The sequence below is a fragment of the Schistocerca serialis genome, chromosome 4 (genome assembly GCF_023864345.2).
Source record: "Schistocerca serialis cubense isolate TAMUIC-IGC-003099 chromosome 4, iqSchSeri2.2, whole genome shotgun sequence".
NCBI classification, from domain to species: domain Eukaryota; kingdom Metazoa; phylum Arthropoda; class Insecta; order Orthoptera; family Acrididae; genus Schistocerca; species Schistocerca serialis.
Genome location: NC_064641.1, coordinates 689177104 through 689193098, shown reverse-complemented (window position 1 = coordinate 689193098; position 15995 = coordinate 689177104). Strand labels below are relative to the sequence as shown.

The following is a 15995-nucleotide window of genomic DNA, read 5'->3' as shown; positions in this document are numbered from 1 at the left end:
AGCATCATTGTTAACATAAAAATTTGAATCTCCAGGAGGTGTGCCATGTGGGAGTTTCTTCCCTGAAAAACTGGTACATAGGTTACTTTCAACAGTGTGGCTTATTTTGTTTGTGAACTGGTTTCGACGGAATTTCCTTTTACTGAATTTCTTGATGCTTGGCATAGTTCGTATTTATTGCGCACTAAATGATACGTACTTCCACAAATATACGTAGCACTTGGGCAACAAACATTCAGTAACACGTGAACAAAAGTAAATACAAGCTAATATTGGTTTCTGTAACAGAAATAAAGGCGTGTGGCGGCTTACATGACCATAAATTTAAAATTTTTTATCTGTAGGTCATTTTTCATTTGGAACCCTACAATGTACATATCAATGTAATCAGGAGGGCCATCCAAGCCAGGTCTCTTGGACTGTCAGACGAAGAGGATTTCACAACGTAGGGGGATGCGGAGGGGGGCGGGGCTACACTCCCAACTCCTAGAGGGGACAATTACTCAATCTCCAGAAGAAGGAGGGAGGGGGAGAGAGGGGGGGAGAGAGGGAGAGAGAGAGAGAGAGAGAGAGAGAGAGAGAGAGAGAGAGAGAAAACAAGCCGAACGGGTAAATGGGGAGAGAACCTTTCATATGAAGTGCATTCAAGTTCTAAGGCCTCCGATTTTTTTCTAATTAACTACTCACCCGAAATCGATGAAACTGGCGTTACTTCTCGACGTAATCGCCCTGCAGACGTACACATTTTTCACAACGCTGACGCCATGATTCCATGGCAGCGGCGAAGGCTTCTTTAGGAGTGTGTTTCGACCACTGGAAAATCGCTGAGGCAATAGCAGCACGGCTGGTGAATGTGCGGCCACGGAGAGTGTCTTTCATTGTTGGAAAAAGCCAAAAGTCACTAGGAGTCAGGTCAGGTGAGTAGGGAGCATGAGGAATCACTTCAAAGTTGTTATCACGAAGAAACTGTTGCGTAACGTTAGCTCGATGTGCGGGTGCGTTGTCTTGGTGAAACAGCACACGCGCAGCCCTTCCCGGAAGTTTTTGTTGCAGTGCACGAAGGAATTTGTTCTTCAAAACATTTTCGTAGGAAGCACCTGTTACCGTAGTGCCCTTTGGAACGCAATGGGTAAGGATTACGCCCTCGCTGTCCCTGAACATGGACACCATTCTTTCAGCACTGGCGGTTACCCGAAATTTTTTTGGTGGTGGTGAATCTGTATGCTTCCATTGAGCTGACTGGCGCTTTGTTTCTGGATTGAAAAATGGCATCCCCGTCTCATCCATTGTCACAACCGACGAAAAGAAAGTACCATTCATGCTGTCGTTGCGCGTCAACATTGCTTGGCAACATGCCACACGGGCAGCCATGTGGTCGTCCGTCAGCATTCGTGGCACCCACCTGGATGACACTTTTCGCATTTTCAGGTTGTCCTGCAGGATTGTGTGCACAGAACCCACAGAAATGCCAACTCTGGAGGCGATCTGTTCAACAGTCATTCGGCGATCCCCCAAAACAATTCTCTCCACTTTCTCGATCATGTCGTCAGACCGGCTTGTGCGAGCCCGAGGTTGTTTCGGTTTGTTGTCACACGATGTTCTGCCTTCATTAAACTGTCGCACCCACGAACGCACTTTCGACACATCCATAACTCCATCACCACATGTCTCCTTCAACTGTCGATGAATTTCAATTGGTTTCACACCACGCAAATTCAGAAAACGAATGATTGCACGCTGTTCAAGTAAGGAAAACGTCGCCATTTTAAATATTTAAAACAGTTCTCATTCTCGCCGCTGGCGGTAAAATTCCATCTGCCGTACGGTGCTGCCATCTCTGGGACGTATTGACAATGAAAGCGGCCTCATTTTAAAATAATGCGCATGTTTCTATCTCTTTCCAGTCCGGATTAAAAAAATCGGAGGCCTTAGAACTTGAATGCACCTCGTACGACAGGAACAAACGACTTGGAATAGACAGTGTACTCAACTCGACTACTTGGAATGTCCGCAGTCTAAAAAATAAGTAGAACCAGATAATCAACTAAATTCACAAGGTATTGACGTGGCCATCATAACGGAAACCGAAAAGAAATCATGAGGTTCCACAACAATAAACAGGTATGACACGACATACAGCGAAGCCACTCAAAAGTCTGCGCTGGAGGTTCTGTTCTGTGGAAGAAGATTTTAACAACCAAAATACACTCCTACACCTTTATCAATGAATGGATAATTGTGGTCATGGTAAAGACACCAGGAGATTATTTGTCAGTAACTAGAATACGTGCCCCAGGAGAGGGATGGGGTGATGTCACTGAAGACTTTTACGATATCTTGGAAAGAACCCTACATAAGAAACAAAAGTGATCATGTAATAATAGCAGGAGAGTTAAATCCAAGGATGGGCAATATCCGCGTGGCAAATGTTATTGGTTCTGAAGGGAAAATATAATAAATGATAATGGATACAGATTGAAGGCGTTCTCTTAAACATTGAGCTAAGAATAACACACACATTCTTCAGGAATAAACGGATCCACAAATGTAACTGGTCATCTAGAGGCTCTGAAACAATTATAGAGTACGTAATTGCAAATAAGACGACTTGGTCTTTAGTTCAAGACTCAAGGATCTTCAGAGGTCCAGATGTCTCTTCAGATCATTTCTTTCTAGTCTCAAAAATAAAACTACTTAAAACAGATAGAAAATAATGCTGATGCAACGTTTGAGATACAATTACTTCGAGGGGAGAGTATACCGTTGATATACCAGACAAGGCTTGAGGAAAACAGAAGTGTAAATACAGAAGCGAATAGCATCAATCAGGAATGAAACAATATGAAGGAAGCACTAATTAAGGCAGCAACACAAGCGCTTGGCACAAGAAAAGATTGTTCTTTCTTTCAAAATGGGCCTGGGATACTGGGATGATGAAAAAATGGTTCAAATGGCTCTGAGCACTATGGGACTCAACTGCTGTGGTCATAAGTCCCCTAGAACTTAGAACTACTTAAACCTAACTAACCTAAGGACATCACACACATCCATGCCCGACGCAGGATTCCAACCTGCGACCGTAGCGGTCGTGCGGTTCCAGACTGTAGCGCCTTTAACCGCTCGGCCACTCCGGCCGGCTGGGATGATGAAACACGTAATGTAATTGATAAGAAACATGACTTCTTAAGAATGTTGAATTCCCCAGAACAACGACATCTGAGACCAGATTATAAAAGGAAATCAGCTCTAATCAAAAGGAAAGTCAACTCGAAAACCTTTAGTTGGGATAAATATATTACAGCTATTGAATATGATGTAAGAGCAAGACGAGACAACATACAAAATAATGAAACATTCAAACAAAGAAGGTAAGAACACTCCGCAGATAAACACAATATCTGAATGTAATTGGTTACAATACTACAAAACACACTCGACGGATGTGCAAGATACACAGGTCGTTCTGTCTGAATAAGATAGAATGTAGACTTCCTAACGCTGGGAGAACTGCAGGATGCAGTAACGCCTCGTAAGAGCCTTATGAATTCATGTTATAAACTTTATGCTAGAATTTTAACAAAACGACTGTTGCCAATCGCTGAAACTCTACTGCCTGATGCCCAACATGGTTTTCGAAAACGCAGATCATGCTTGGACTGTAACTTCACCATAGCAACTATTAGAAAAGCTTCGTGAATTCAATTTATCAACTTTTCTTGCCTTTATTGACTAGGAAAAGACGTATCGTACAGTAAATCGAAACAAATCGCGGGAAATTTTAAGAAACAGAGATACCCATCTCATAAGAGCTGTACATCTGAATAACAAAATACAGATAAAAATTGCAGGCAGCAGACATAATATGGCTTAAATAAACCAAGAAGTTAGAAGAGGGTGTCCCTTCTCACCCACTATTTTTAATAGGTAACCAGAACTTTGTTACAGAAAATGAAACATTTTAAAATTAACGATGTGGATGTTAGTTCACTACATTTTGCTAACTACCAAGTAATAATAAGGCAGAATAAAAATGACTTACAGGAAGCTGTCTTTAAGCAAAACAGCCAGCGAATACAATCTGAACGTCTCCATCACAAAGACAAAATCAGTGTCATTCTTAGGACGCCAGTCCATGCAAGTTAAGATTGAAATTGACAAGGAGTTTATATAGCAAGTTAATACGTTAAAATATTTAGCGTGCAGTTTTACATATAGGGCAAACAGTGGAACTCCACGCGGAACATTGGGACAGAAAGCCCACAGTGAGAACTTACTACGAAAGTTCTGTTATGTTACGGATGCGAATGCGAAATCTGGACTATTAAGAAGAGAGGTGAATAGAGAATAGAAGCATTGAATACGTGGCTGGATATACTTTGATGGATAAAGAGAGAAATGATGACATCCGAGCTGAACTGAGCATACAAAATGTAACAGACATAATAAAACAGTATCCATTAAGAGGGAAAGCCAAAAAATAATATAAACCAAGTGGCATATCATATTTGGGGAAACCAATTTAGAGATAACTTGACAACTTTTGAAGGAGACAGAACGGATCAGAAGGTCCTATCCTGGATGCTGGTGTACTCCAATTAAGACTGAGTGAGTCAACTGTAATTGCCTATCTTCGTACCGAAAGCCAGTCATATTACTTCTTGCCTGCAGTGGCGCCAGCGTGCAGGCAGCTTGTCTGTACAGCGAAGCAGTTCAGCGTATGGCCGCTAGATGGCAGAGAGCGTTACTTACAGCTCGTGTAGGCGCTCTAATTGAGGATTAAGGGCTTTACTCGAAGCAGAGCAGCACAGGTTTGCATGCCAGTGTAATTAACAGTATTATATCCATTCTCTCTCTCTCTTTCTCTCTCTCTCTCTCTCTCTCTCTCTCTCTCTCTCGTTTGAGTTGTGGTTGTGCTTACCTTGCCAACGCATTGGATCCAAGCCGTCTACCGGTGCTGAAACAGTAGAAAAATCATCCTTTAAAATACAAAAAATATGAACATTTATACGAAGAAAGTTTTAATGTCATAGACGAAAGAAAAACGGTTTATTCTAGTTACGTAGTGGATTCCCATCTTTTGGGTTTGCTTTGCAGTTTTGGCGCTGCCCCGCACAATTATGCTCGTATTCAGTTTAACAAACATTACCACAAAAATTATGGGAAGTTGGCTGCAATGAAATGAGCTACAGCCACAAGATAAAGCCCAACTTGTGTAAAATACCATACCTAAAGCACAAAAAAATAGTGAAAATTAGGATTTTTTTACCTTCCTTTCACCAATATGAGAATATATTAAATAAATGAATCAGGGTTTTCAGTGGCACAGATTTACGAGTAATCCATGTAATCTTTAACAAGAAGTTTTTTTCGCATGTATCTGTTTCAATAATTTCTGTTAATGACAATTTGAAATTTAGCTCGTTTACCTTTCATCCATCGAAAGAGAGATTTCCCTCGCCAGATTCATCATAATTTTATGCCAACTTGTCCATAATCATTGGGGTAGAGGGAAAAACATTTGAGAAGTTCGTTAGCAGTGCGTGCGTAGCTGCTGTATTCTTTGTCAAAAACTTATTTTCATCACAGTTTTTGTTGGATGGTTCATCATTTAATTTCGAGGGTGTAACGGGCGTAAGTGCAGATATTTTTGTGTATTGTACATTAATATCTACACAAACGTTAGTTGTGTTTTCTCTGCGTCGAACAGTCTTCCCGCAAACACGTCACATAATTTACTATCTGATGTTTTCTGCACAGTCGTAACTGCAACGGTAAGTGGACAACCCCAGACAGCAAAGACTTACTGTTTTCGTCCACGTATCTACACTTCAACTGGCCCATTGTCCAGGGGAAATGTACTTTGAGGTACTACACTACCCATCCTATAAACATATGACTTGTTATAGTTATAATTATTAGTGTGCAAATGACGTAAATATTAATGTAATGTTGTTCAGTACACCGCCCTCATTCACCAATAGGGACACCTGCATTTATACCCATTCCAGCCTTTAAATTAATGACACCATTATTTCAACAATTGCGTTAAGTATTTACCGGGCTGTGACGCACAGTAGTTAATGAGGATGGACATCAATATCACGGCACCAGCCGTCCTCAATAGCTGAACATCTGACTTAACTTCCTTACACAGAAAAAAAATCTATTTTCTAAAACTAAAATGGAACATTCTCATTCAAGCTGGAATCTACAGAATAAATATCCATGGGTATTTTGTTGCTCCGAAATAAATTTATACTGGGGTGTAGACATGTGAATGGAATGTTAAAGTAGGCGCTACTTTTGCCACCGTTCTGAACGAAATTACTACCTGCCAATGTAGAATAACTACACCTGTCACCCGAAGAGCCAAAGACGTCCAGTACGTAAATTCCAGCACCTAATTCCGTATATTACGTGAAAAGAAAAGTAGTAACTCAACGGAAGAAGAATTCCATTTCTGCCGCTTAGGGACGCAATCCCAGAGGGGGCGCCAGAGGCGGCCAAGCGCAAAATTTATATACAAGGTGCATCAGTTAGTAGCGAAAACTGACGAGTGAATGGACATCATGGCAAAGACATTTCATAATGGCGTACGTTTCCAAACACATTTGTGTGACTTAGGAAACTATTTGATACTGAAATCAGCAGCGATTCATTTGCTGACATGTTTCTCCATCTACATCTTTATTCACCTTACGAAATGTGGCGGTGGGCACTTCGTGAACCACTTTCACTCCCCCCTTTGTCCCAGTCGTTTAGAGTTCGTGGGAAGAACGGCTACTGGTATGCCTCCGTATGCACTCCAGTCTCTCTAATTTTATCTTCATGGTCTTTCCGCGAGACGTACGTACGCTCTCGGATTATACTGTGATGCAGAGAGCCTCTCTTGCAGCGTCTGCCACAGGACTTGGCTGACCATATCCGTTACGCTTTCGCGCTTATGAAATGAACCTACAGGATGTTTCAAAAATGACCGGTATATTTGAAACGGCAATAAAAACTAAACGAGCAGCGACAGAAATACACCGTTTGTTGCAGTATGCTTGGGACAACAGTACATTTTCAGGCGGACAAACTTTCGAAATTACAGTAGTTACAATTTTCAACAACAGATGGTTCTGCAAGTGATGTGAAAGATATAGAAGACAATGCAGTCTGTGGGTCCGCCATTCTGTACGTCGTCTTTCTGCTGTAAGCGTTTGCTGTTCACAACGTGCAAGTGTGCTGTAGACAACATGGTTTATTCCTTAGAACAGAGGATTTTTCTGGTGTTGGAATTCCACCGCCTAGAACACAGTGTTGTTGCAACAAGACTAAGTTTTCAACGGAGGTTTAATGTAACCAAAGGACCGAAAAGCGATACAATAAAGGATCTGTTTGAAAAATTTCAACGGACTGGGAACGTGACGGATGAACGTGCTGGAAAGGTAGGGCGACCGCGTACGGCAACCACAGAGGGCAACGCGCAGCTAGTGCAGCAGGTGATCCAACAGCGGCCTCGGGTTTCCCTTCGCCGTGTTGCAGTTGCGGTCCAAATGACGCCAACGTCCACGTATCGTCTCATGCGCCAGAGTTTACACCTCTATCCATACAAAATTCAAACGCGGCAACCCCTCAGCGCCGCTACCATTGCTGCACGAGAGACATTCGCTAACGATAGAGTGCACAGGATTGATGACGGCGATATGCATGTGGGCAGCATTTGGTTTACTGACGAAGCTTATTTTTACCTGGACGGCTTCGTCAATAAACAGAACTGGCGCATATGGGGAACCGAAAAGCCCCATGTTGCAGTCCCATCGTCCCTGCATCCTCAAAAAGTACTGGTCTGGGCCGCCATTTCTTCCAAAGGAATCATTGGCCCATTTTTCAAATCCGAAACGATTACTGCATCACGCTATCTGGACATTCTTCGTGAATTTGTGGCGGTACAAACTGCCTTAGACGACACTGCGAACACCTCGTGGTTTATGCAAGATGGTGCCCGGCCACATCGCACGGCCGACGTCTTTAATTTCCTGAATGAATATTTCGATGATCGTGTGATTGCTTTGGGCTATCCGAAACATACAGGAGGCGGCGTGGATTGGCCTCCCTATTCGCCAGACATGAATCCCTGTGACTTCTTTCTGTGGGGACACTTGAAAGACCAGGTGTACCGCCAGAATCCAGAAACAATTGAACAGCTGAAGCAGTACATCTCATCTGCATGTGAAGCCATTCCGCCAGACACGTTGTCAAAGGTTTCGGGTAATTTCATTCAGAGACTACGCCATATTATTGCTACGCATGGTGGATATGTGGAAAATATCGTACTATAGAGTTTCCCAGACCGCAGCGCCATCTGTTGTTGACAATTGTAACTACTGTAATTTCGAAAGTTTGTCCGCCTGAAAATGTACTGTTGTTCCAAGCATATTGCAACAAACGGTGTATTTCTATCGCTGCTCGTTTAGTTTTTATTGTCGTTTCAAATATACCGGTCATTTTTGAAACACCCTGTATAATGAAACGTACTGCTGCTCTTTCGATATTCTCGATCAATCCATTCCGGTACGGGTCCCAGACTAATATTCAAGTGTTAGTCGAACTAGAGTTTTGAAGCTATTTCTTTTGTTTATGGCCTGAATTTCCTGAGGATTCTTCCAGTCAATGTCAGTCAGGGATCTGCCTTACAACGCCATTAATTTTACGTGGCCGTTCAATCGCTCCGTGCGGATACTCCTAGATATTTTATTGAAGTAACTACTTCCAGTGATTGTTCTGCGATCTCGTGATCATACAAAAGAAATTCTTTCTGCCTTTGTATTCGCAATACTTTTGTATTACATTTGTTTATGTTGAGGATCAATTGCCATTCCCTGCACTAAGGTCGATCATCTGCAGGTTTTCCTGTATTTCGCTAGAATTTTCTAGCAACGCGACACCGGCTTCTCTGTATACAACAGCATCATCCGCGAAAAGCCTCCTAGAACTTCCGACATTATCTACTAAACTCTCCGTCCGGCCTCGGAAGGCTCAGCGGTGGCGACCGACTACCATGTCATCCTCAGCCGATATGCGTCACTGGATGCGGAAAGGAACATGTGATTAGCTCACCGTTGTCGGTTTTCGTGACCGGAGCCGCATTTCTCAATCAAGTGGCTCCTCAACTGATCTCACAAGGGCTGAGTGCAGCCCGCATGCTAGCAGCGCCTTCTGTTCAACTGCACGGTTGGTTTGACATTCCGTGCTTCCGTATTTTGTTCATTTTGTGGCCGCACGGGGATGTACCGAATGGCTTACGGAAGTCAAGGTAAACGGCATGTGTCTGGGCGCCGGTGTCTACCGCTTTATGGGTCTCGTGAACGAACAGAACGAGCTGGGTTTCACACGGTCGATGTTTTCGGAACCCTATAGAGAAGATTTTCGGTCTCCAGAAATGTCATAGCACGCGACCGTAACATATGTTCCAAAATCCTACAACAGATCGACGTCGCGGATACGAGCGTGAAGTTGTGTGTTCGGCGACCTTTCTCGAGAACGGTAATGACCTGTGCTTTTTCCAATTATTTGGAACGTGCCGTTCGTCAACAGACCTATGATACACTACTGCTAGAAGAGGGCGAGTTCTTTCGCGTATTCTAGGTACGTTTCTGCTATCGTATATTTTCACACGTGGCAGTTTCTGTTAACTTTCATGTTCATAGATAAATAAATGAAAGATCTGATGTAGCTCACAGCTTGGTGCAAAACATTTCAACTGATGCTAGTTCGGTGACATGCGTCTGCGTAAAAAGCGGGAACGCTATCATTCAGCTACAAAGGGGGAGTACTATGACACGGGTAGAATACTTCTGCTGGATATTTTTAACTTCGTGGCATTCACACCAAAATACTGATCGATTCGCTAATGTTCAGTGATGAGCAATAAACTGTCTTGGAACACAGAATCATGCCCCTAGTCAGCTGCGGCGCCTCCATCCTCTTTCGCCACTGCCTAACTGGCTCTTGTTCCATGCTAGTACACTGTTCAGAATCCGGATATCAAGCACTTTTCACCCCCAACGTTCTTTATTTTTACTGTCTGAATAAAATGTCTGAGAGGAAAACTGACTATCTGGTGCATTTTATCAAAAAAGAGAAGCACAAGAAAATAAAAAAAGTTAGTAACAAGCTAAGGCTGGGAAGTTTTTTCGCGTCACCGTCTAAAAGCAGCGAAAAATATTTTAAAGATGTTGTTTTTCCAAACAGACATGCCGTGGGACAATACTTTCTCAAGAACGACTGTGTGGACTCTCGATTTCAGTCACTGAAAGCGATATCTTGAAATAAGTAGATTCACATTCTATTTTGAAACATTTCGCTAACTTAAAGGCTATAAAAAATTCATTGTGATGTTTTTATCCAAAAGAAAAATTGTCAGTAGATGTAGCCCACAGAAAAATTGTAGGAACTGTGCAGGATTTTTTAATATGATATTTCTCAAAAATGGTTCGAATGGCTGAGCACTATGGGACTTAACTTCTCAGGTCATCAGTCGCCTAGAACTTAGAACTACTTAAACCTAACTAACCTAAGGACAGCACACACATCCATGCCCGAGACAGGATTCGAACCTGTGACCGTAGCGGTCGCGCGGTTCCAGACTAGCGCCTAGAACCGCCCGGTCACTGAGGGCGGCTATGATATTTCTCTTTCGCGTCACGCACAATGATTTATTTTCCTTTTCAGTTGCATGTACAAAATTTTTGACTGTTTATCAATTTTCCACACGTTTCCATGGCAAATTTTCTAAAATTTAACTAATTACTGCTGAATTTTCTACACTTTTAACATACAACTTACGCAATCGAACAGTGTCTTATGTTTAACAAGTCAATACAAAGTGACTTTTTTTTACCAAATCGCAATTTACCAGTCGCAAGATCATGTTTTCATTATTTAATTTTACATATCGCTTTCAACTGAGTAACAGCCATCATCGGTGCTTTCAACGTGTTTGACGTCTGTTTAAGACATTTATTACTCAGGGAACATACACGTTGAAAGCACCGATGATGGCTGTTATTCAGTTGAAATCGATATGTAAAATTAAATAAAGAAAACATGATCTTGCAACTGGTTGCTGCTTATTTGGTAATTTTATGGTTTACGGTCGCTGCACAACTTGGGAACCATGTGGAGCCCCCCTTTCAGTTGATTTGTGTGTGTGTGTGTGTGTGTGTGTGTGTGTGTGTGTGTGTGTGTGTGTGTGTGTGTGTGTGTGTGTTTTTGTCCAACTTCTCCGATGGAAAATGGAAATTTGAAGATCATTGAATTAAGAAGTTCCTTTATTAAAACTTTAAAAAAAATTTATATTCTTATTCTTTCGACTTGTTTAATGGACAGCACATTTTTACTGAAGTTAGATCAGCACAACAGATGTAGCTCTTTCTGCTTTCATTAAAAGCTGTTAAAGATTTCACGAGTTTCTTTAGACGTAAATGAATTGATTCTCCAGTTTATACCGGACACTGGAATAAATTTCGGAAATTTTTGTTCTGTTACCGAGGAAAGCCTATGTAGTACTTATTTTAGAAGGAAAGAACAACCCGTTTCCGCGGTCCCTATTTTTAGGTTTATTTTGACGGTCTTACCTAGAGCGCAAGGAGAAGTAACTAATGATTGAGGGAGAGATGGGGAGGGAGGCATATGGTATGTCGCTTTTGTAAAAAAAGTATTCGGCTCTGTCCATTTTCAGAAGTTTCTTCGTAGTACAAACGTGCAACTTCCATAAATTGTAACAACTGAGGCGAGGTCCACTCACACCTAGTCTATTACGCTCTGTTTATAACTGTACTATCACGAATACTTTTTCCTCGCCGATCCACAGAGATAGAAGCTTAATGATGCAATGAAACGCGCAGAGATAGTAGCTTAATGATGCAATGAAACGCGCACGTACAATTAACGTCATGACGACATCCCTGAACGTGTCGCAGTTTTACCTCTTAATCAGGAGTTAATTTATGCTTTCACGGAATGTCATCGATCTAAATTTGACTCAGAACGGACTGGTCAACAGAAAGCTCCAATATTGCTAACGTGTGACCACCTAAGCTAATTAAGAAAGGTAATACACTGCGCACGAAACCATCACCATAACAAGAATTACTTGATTAAGAAGTTTTCTATTTGTAGGGGATCACATGGTACGTAGCACTGTGAAAGACGTCGACAATAATGTGAATGATTGCCAAAATAGGCCAGTGGGCTATATCATCTTATTGTTTGTAGGGGTCATATTGTCGCTTAACTGCAAAAAAGTTCATTACATGCAATTTCTACGTCAGAACAGTTACCAATCCAAAATTTTAGTACCGCAGGATGATCAAATAAAGATCGAAGGCGATGATTCGGAATTCTTGAGACGGAAGCTAGACCAAAAGCTATCTTAGAATCATCACGTTCAGGATCTTGTTAAGAAACTGAATGCTGTTATATACGATGTAAGACTGACGTCCAATGCCTGTGTGTCTTTTTTATTTCTGGTTAGATTAAGCTTCCGCAAAGAACACTTAAACCAGAAAAGTATAGTCACTACGGTTCGTGTGGCAGTTCGCAAACTTAATGCTACTCATTGGTCAACAATCTCTCGTTGCTAATTGAGTTTGTCGTTAATAATATGGACTCATTCGTAAGGAAACTCAGCATTCACTTAGTGAATATAGATAGGAAAACGATTTGCTCTTGGATATGAGGGATAAACACGGAACTTCCAAATATCGAGGTGAATGGTTACTTGCAGCACACTTAATTTCTGTGTGTAACTTATGCGCATTAATTTGGAACCTTTCGCGGTAATGCTACAAATCTGCATATAATATTGCAGTTACCGCGTTTTCTAATCACATAATTTTGGGAAATTTCTTTTATCAGCATTCTGTACATTACACAATTTATCTCTCAGTCTAAGAACTTTGGTCCATATGGCCATATGTTATAAAGAAAAAATGCCAGATCGTAAGAGTATACCTGATGAGTTGCTCAAATTATTGCACAAACACAAAAGACTATTGGCCATGATTCTCTCCTGTCCTCCTACTGCCCCCCGCCCCCCTCCCACCCCCCACCCCCCCAAAAAAATTGTGCTCCAGTCATATTTGAAGGCATTTAACCGAGTACAAGCAGGGTAGTGCAATGAAATTATTGGAAACTGCTAAACATTTATCAGAAGCAGAATATATATATTCTAGTGACTGACGAATATTAAGTTCGAAATGGAGAGGGTAGTACCGTCACTGAATTTCAAAATTGTCTTCCGTTCAGTAGTTCATCAACATCGACGCCGAGAAGTACCGAAATTTTGTACGAATTTTGCAACACCAAATACGCAGTAATACGTGGGAGGTTATCAAGCGTCTACATTCATGGTAACAAATAGTCGAAACAAAAACATTCCTCCGATATTATTGTACATTCGGATTGGTCTTACTGTATTAGACGTGTGCAATAAAATTTGTACGCTACTCAACATGAAAGCTGAAGAAGGAATATGCTGGCGGGGAAAAAATGTGCTCGTATATAGATATCAACATTTTATTTGCAAATCACAAAAAAGGATATGGTATCGAGCGTTATCAGCACCAAAGTATTTAACTGAAAAGTAAACATCCGAAAACGAAGTTACCAACATAGACCTTAACACGGAAAACTTCATATTCCGAAGAGTAAGCTTTAATAAAACTATAAAAGAACTTACCAAAGGGTAGTTCCACAGAGAATAAATACATGCATTATTAAGAATAATTTTTGAACTATTTCGTGCTCGTTTTGATTCCCTGCAATTAATACACTAATATCAGAAATCTGTTTTTTTTTGTTTCTTTTGCAAACAAGACTTAGTCTTGTTTGAGGCCAAATTCTGACTAGATCAACAGGATATAAAGAAAAAGCCTTTTAATCATTTGAAATTACAGTTGCTTGAAAATCATCTGTCGCATTACAGTTTAGATAAATCACAAACCTGGATAAGGTCTAGTATTTACTAATAGTGGTGATGCAGGAGAGGGACCAAGCAGAGGGGGGAGTGGCAACATTCAGTTAAATGACAGGCGTGGATTTCTAAGAGCTATGGCCTCCCTCACACGCTCAAAAAGCCTCTAGACGACAACTGCTGTATAGACAAAATCCTTCCTTCTGTGATTCATTCTTTATAAAATTACCCTGGAAGTTGAATGACTTACGGTAAGACCTCTGCAGAGCTGGACCTCCGCATCTTATTTAATTCTTGTTATCCTCACTAGAATTTACAAGTGCAAGATTTTCAATGCTGCGACATTTTCAGTCTTGTCAAGTTGACGATTCCCCTCTTCTTATACAAGCGTAAAAAGGTAAAGGACCGCAGTCGAACACAAAAGCGCGCTGACCCGTATTTTCCGGCCCAGCGCATCTTCGCTACAGCGACTGGTGTCTGCGGCAGAAAACAGCAGCGCAGAGACCGCGCTACGCGACGCCTAGGCCATCTCGCGGTGTCTGAGAGGAACTGCCACGTATCGCGCATGCGCATTCACACTCGCATTCCTACGTGTGAAATTAAACCGTCAGCTGTGTTTCGCGTGGCGGCACTTTCCATTCCAAGTACGGCACAACAAAAGGAACACAATAGTACGCAGATCCTTACGCTGCCACGCGCTAATTTAGCAGCTTATATTGTTCCACAGTTCCTTTAATAGTCAAGAAGATCGTCGGTAATTGGGCGACAAACATTTGTTCACGAGATATCTGCAGCGTTATTCGTTTCCATAAGGAAAATATCATGATATCTACATCTACATACATACTCCACAATCCACCATACGGTGCGTGGCGGAGGGTACCTCGTACCACAACTAGCATCTTCACCCCCTGTTCCACTCCCAAACAGAACGAGGGAAAAATGACTGCCTATATGTACAGAAACATCGCTTACTGTCGAGGATCTAATATTACTGACAATCTACAGCTCTTTTAGAATGAGAGCTCTAGTCAATGTCATCGTGTCAGTAAACTGTTGAGATAAATTCCTCAAACGTGCTGAGCAATCTTAACGTCATTGTGGTTTAACAAAGCCAACTTTGTTTTAAATCACTTAAGTGCAACGTACCTTTTAAAAGGCTCAACAGAAACTACGTTGCAGCAGCATCAGTGTCAAAGTAACCTTAGACGAATGACTTACGCCGAGGTAGAATAGAAAGCAACTGCTCTTCGACGCCAAAAGTCACTTCAGCTGCTGCGAAGTATGATTTTTTTCACCTTTGCGCCGTCGGTGTTCCGTGTTAAGAGACTGGTTAAAACCGTGTACTATCCGTCGCGTAGTACGCCGAATATTTGGCGACGCGTGCAGAAATTCGTCGTTCGGGGCCGCAGATGGCTGACTAGACACGTGGTGAGTAGTCCCGTGGCAGCCACGTGCTATCGACAAACCCCTGGCGCAGGGCTAGCAAGAGGCGCGCGTCGCGACGCAGTCTTTGCGCGGTCCCGCCTACAGTACTGTTACGTCCCGGGGCTTCGGCCTCCGACGGCGACGCCGACGCCGGCGTCATATTGATCCTGGAAGCCGCGTGCGCAATCGCTCTCTACTTGCCGCGCAGTCGCCTCCGTCGTTTCTGCGCCTACGTCTCGAGAACTCGGGCCGGCGGAGTAGCTGGATGCGTCTGGCGCGGCGCCCGGTTCGATTCTCAGCTACTGCTGCGGGCCCTGGCAGGGCGAGCGCTAGTGTTTGCGACCACCCCGGCGAGCTAGAAATACGGATCTTTACAGCACAGCTGGAAATTGCCGTGATGAAGGAGATGGAGGATGTGGATGTGGAGAGAGGGAGGGATACAGCGATAGAGGCGCATCAATGGGTGGGAGCTGGAGAGGAAGGAAGAAATCAGGGGGTGGGGTGGATCAAGACTGGACAAGCATTTTATCATACCTAACTAAAGTAATGAATTTCACCCAGTGCTATCTGGTGCATTGCTAAATTTGTGAGAATATTACAGTGCCAT

At 42.4% G+C, this 15995-nt stretch overlaps 1 protein-coding gene across 5 annotated transcripts in view; it reads right to left on the bottom strand.

Moving 5' to 3' along the window:
* The window catches only part of LOC126473185 (rab11 family-interacting protein 4), a 939113-nt gene that overhangs the window by 159912 nt on the left and 763206 nt on the right, over positions 1-15995 (bottom strand). For all 5 annotated transcript variants that reach the window (XM_050100073.1, XM_050100074.1, XM_050100075.1 and 2 more), the window contains one exon: positions 4919-4954. In XM_050100073.1, coding sequence (XP_049956030.1) covers positions 4919-4954 — 36 coding nt within the window. The remainder of the gene's footprint in view (positions 1-4918; positions 4955-15995) is intronic.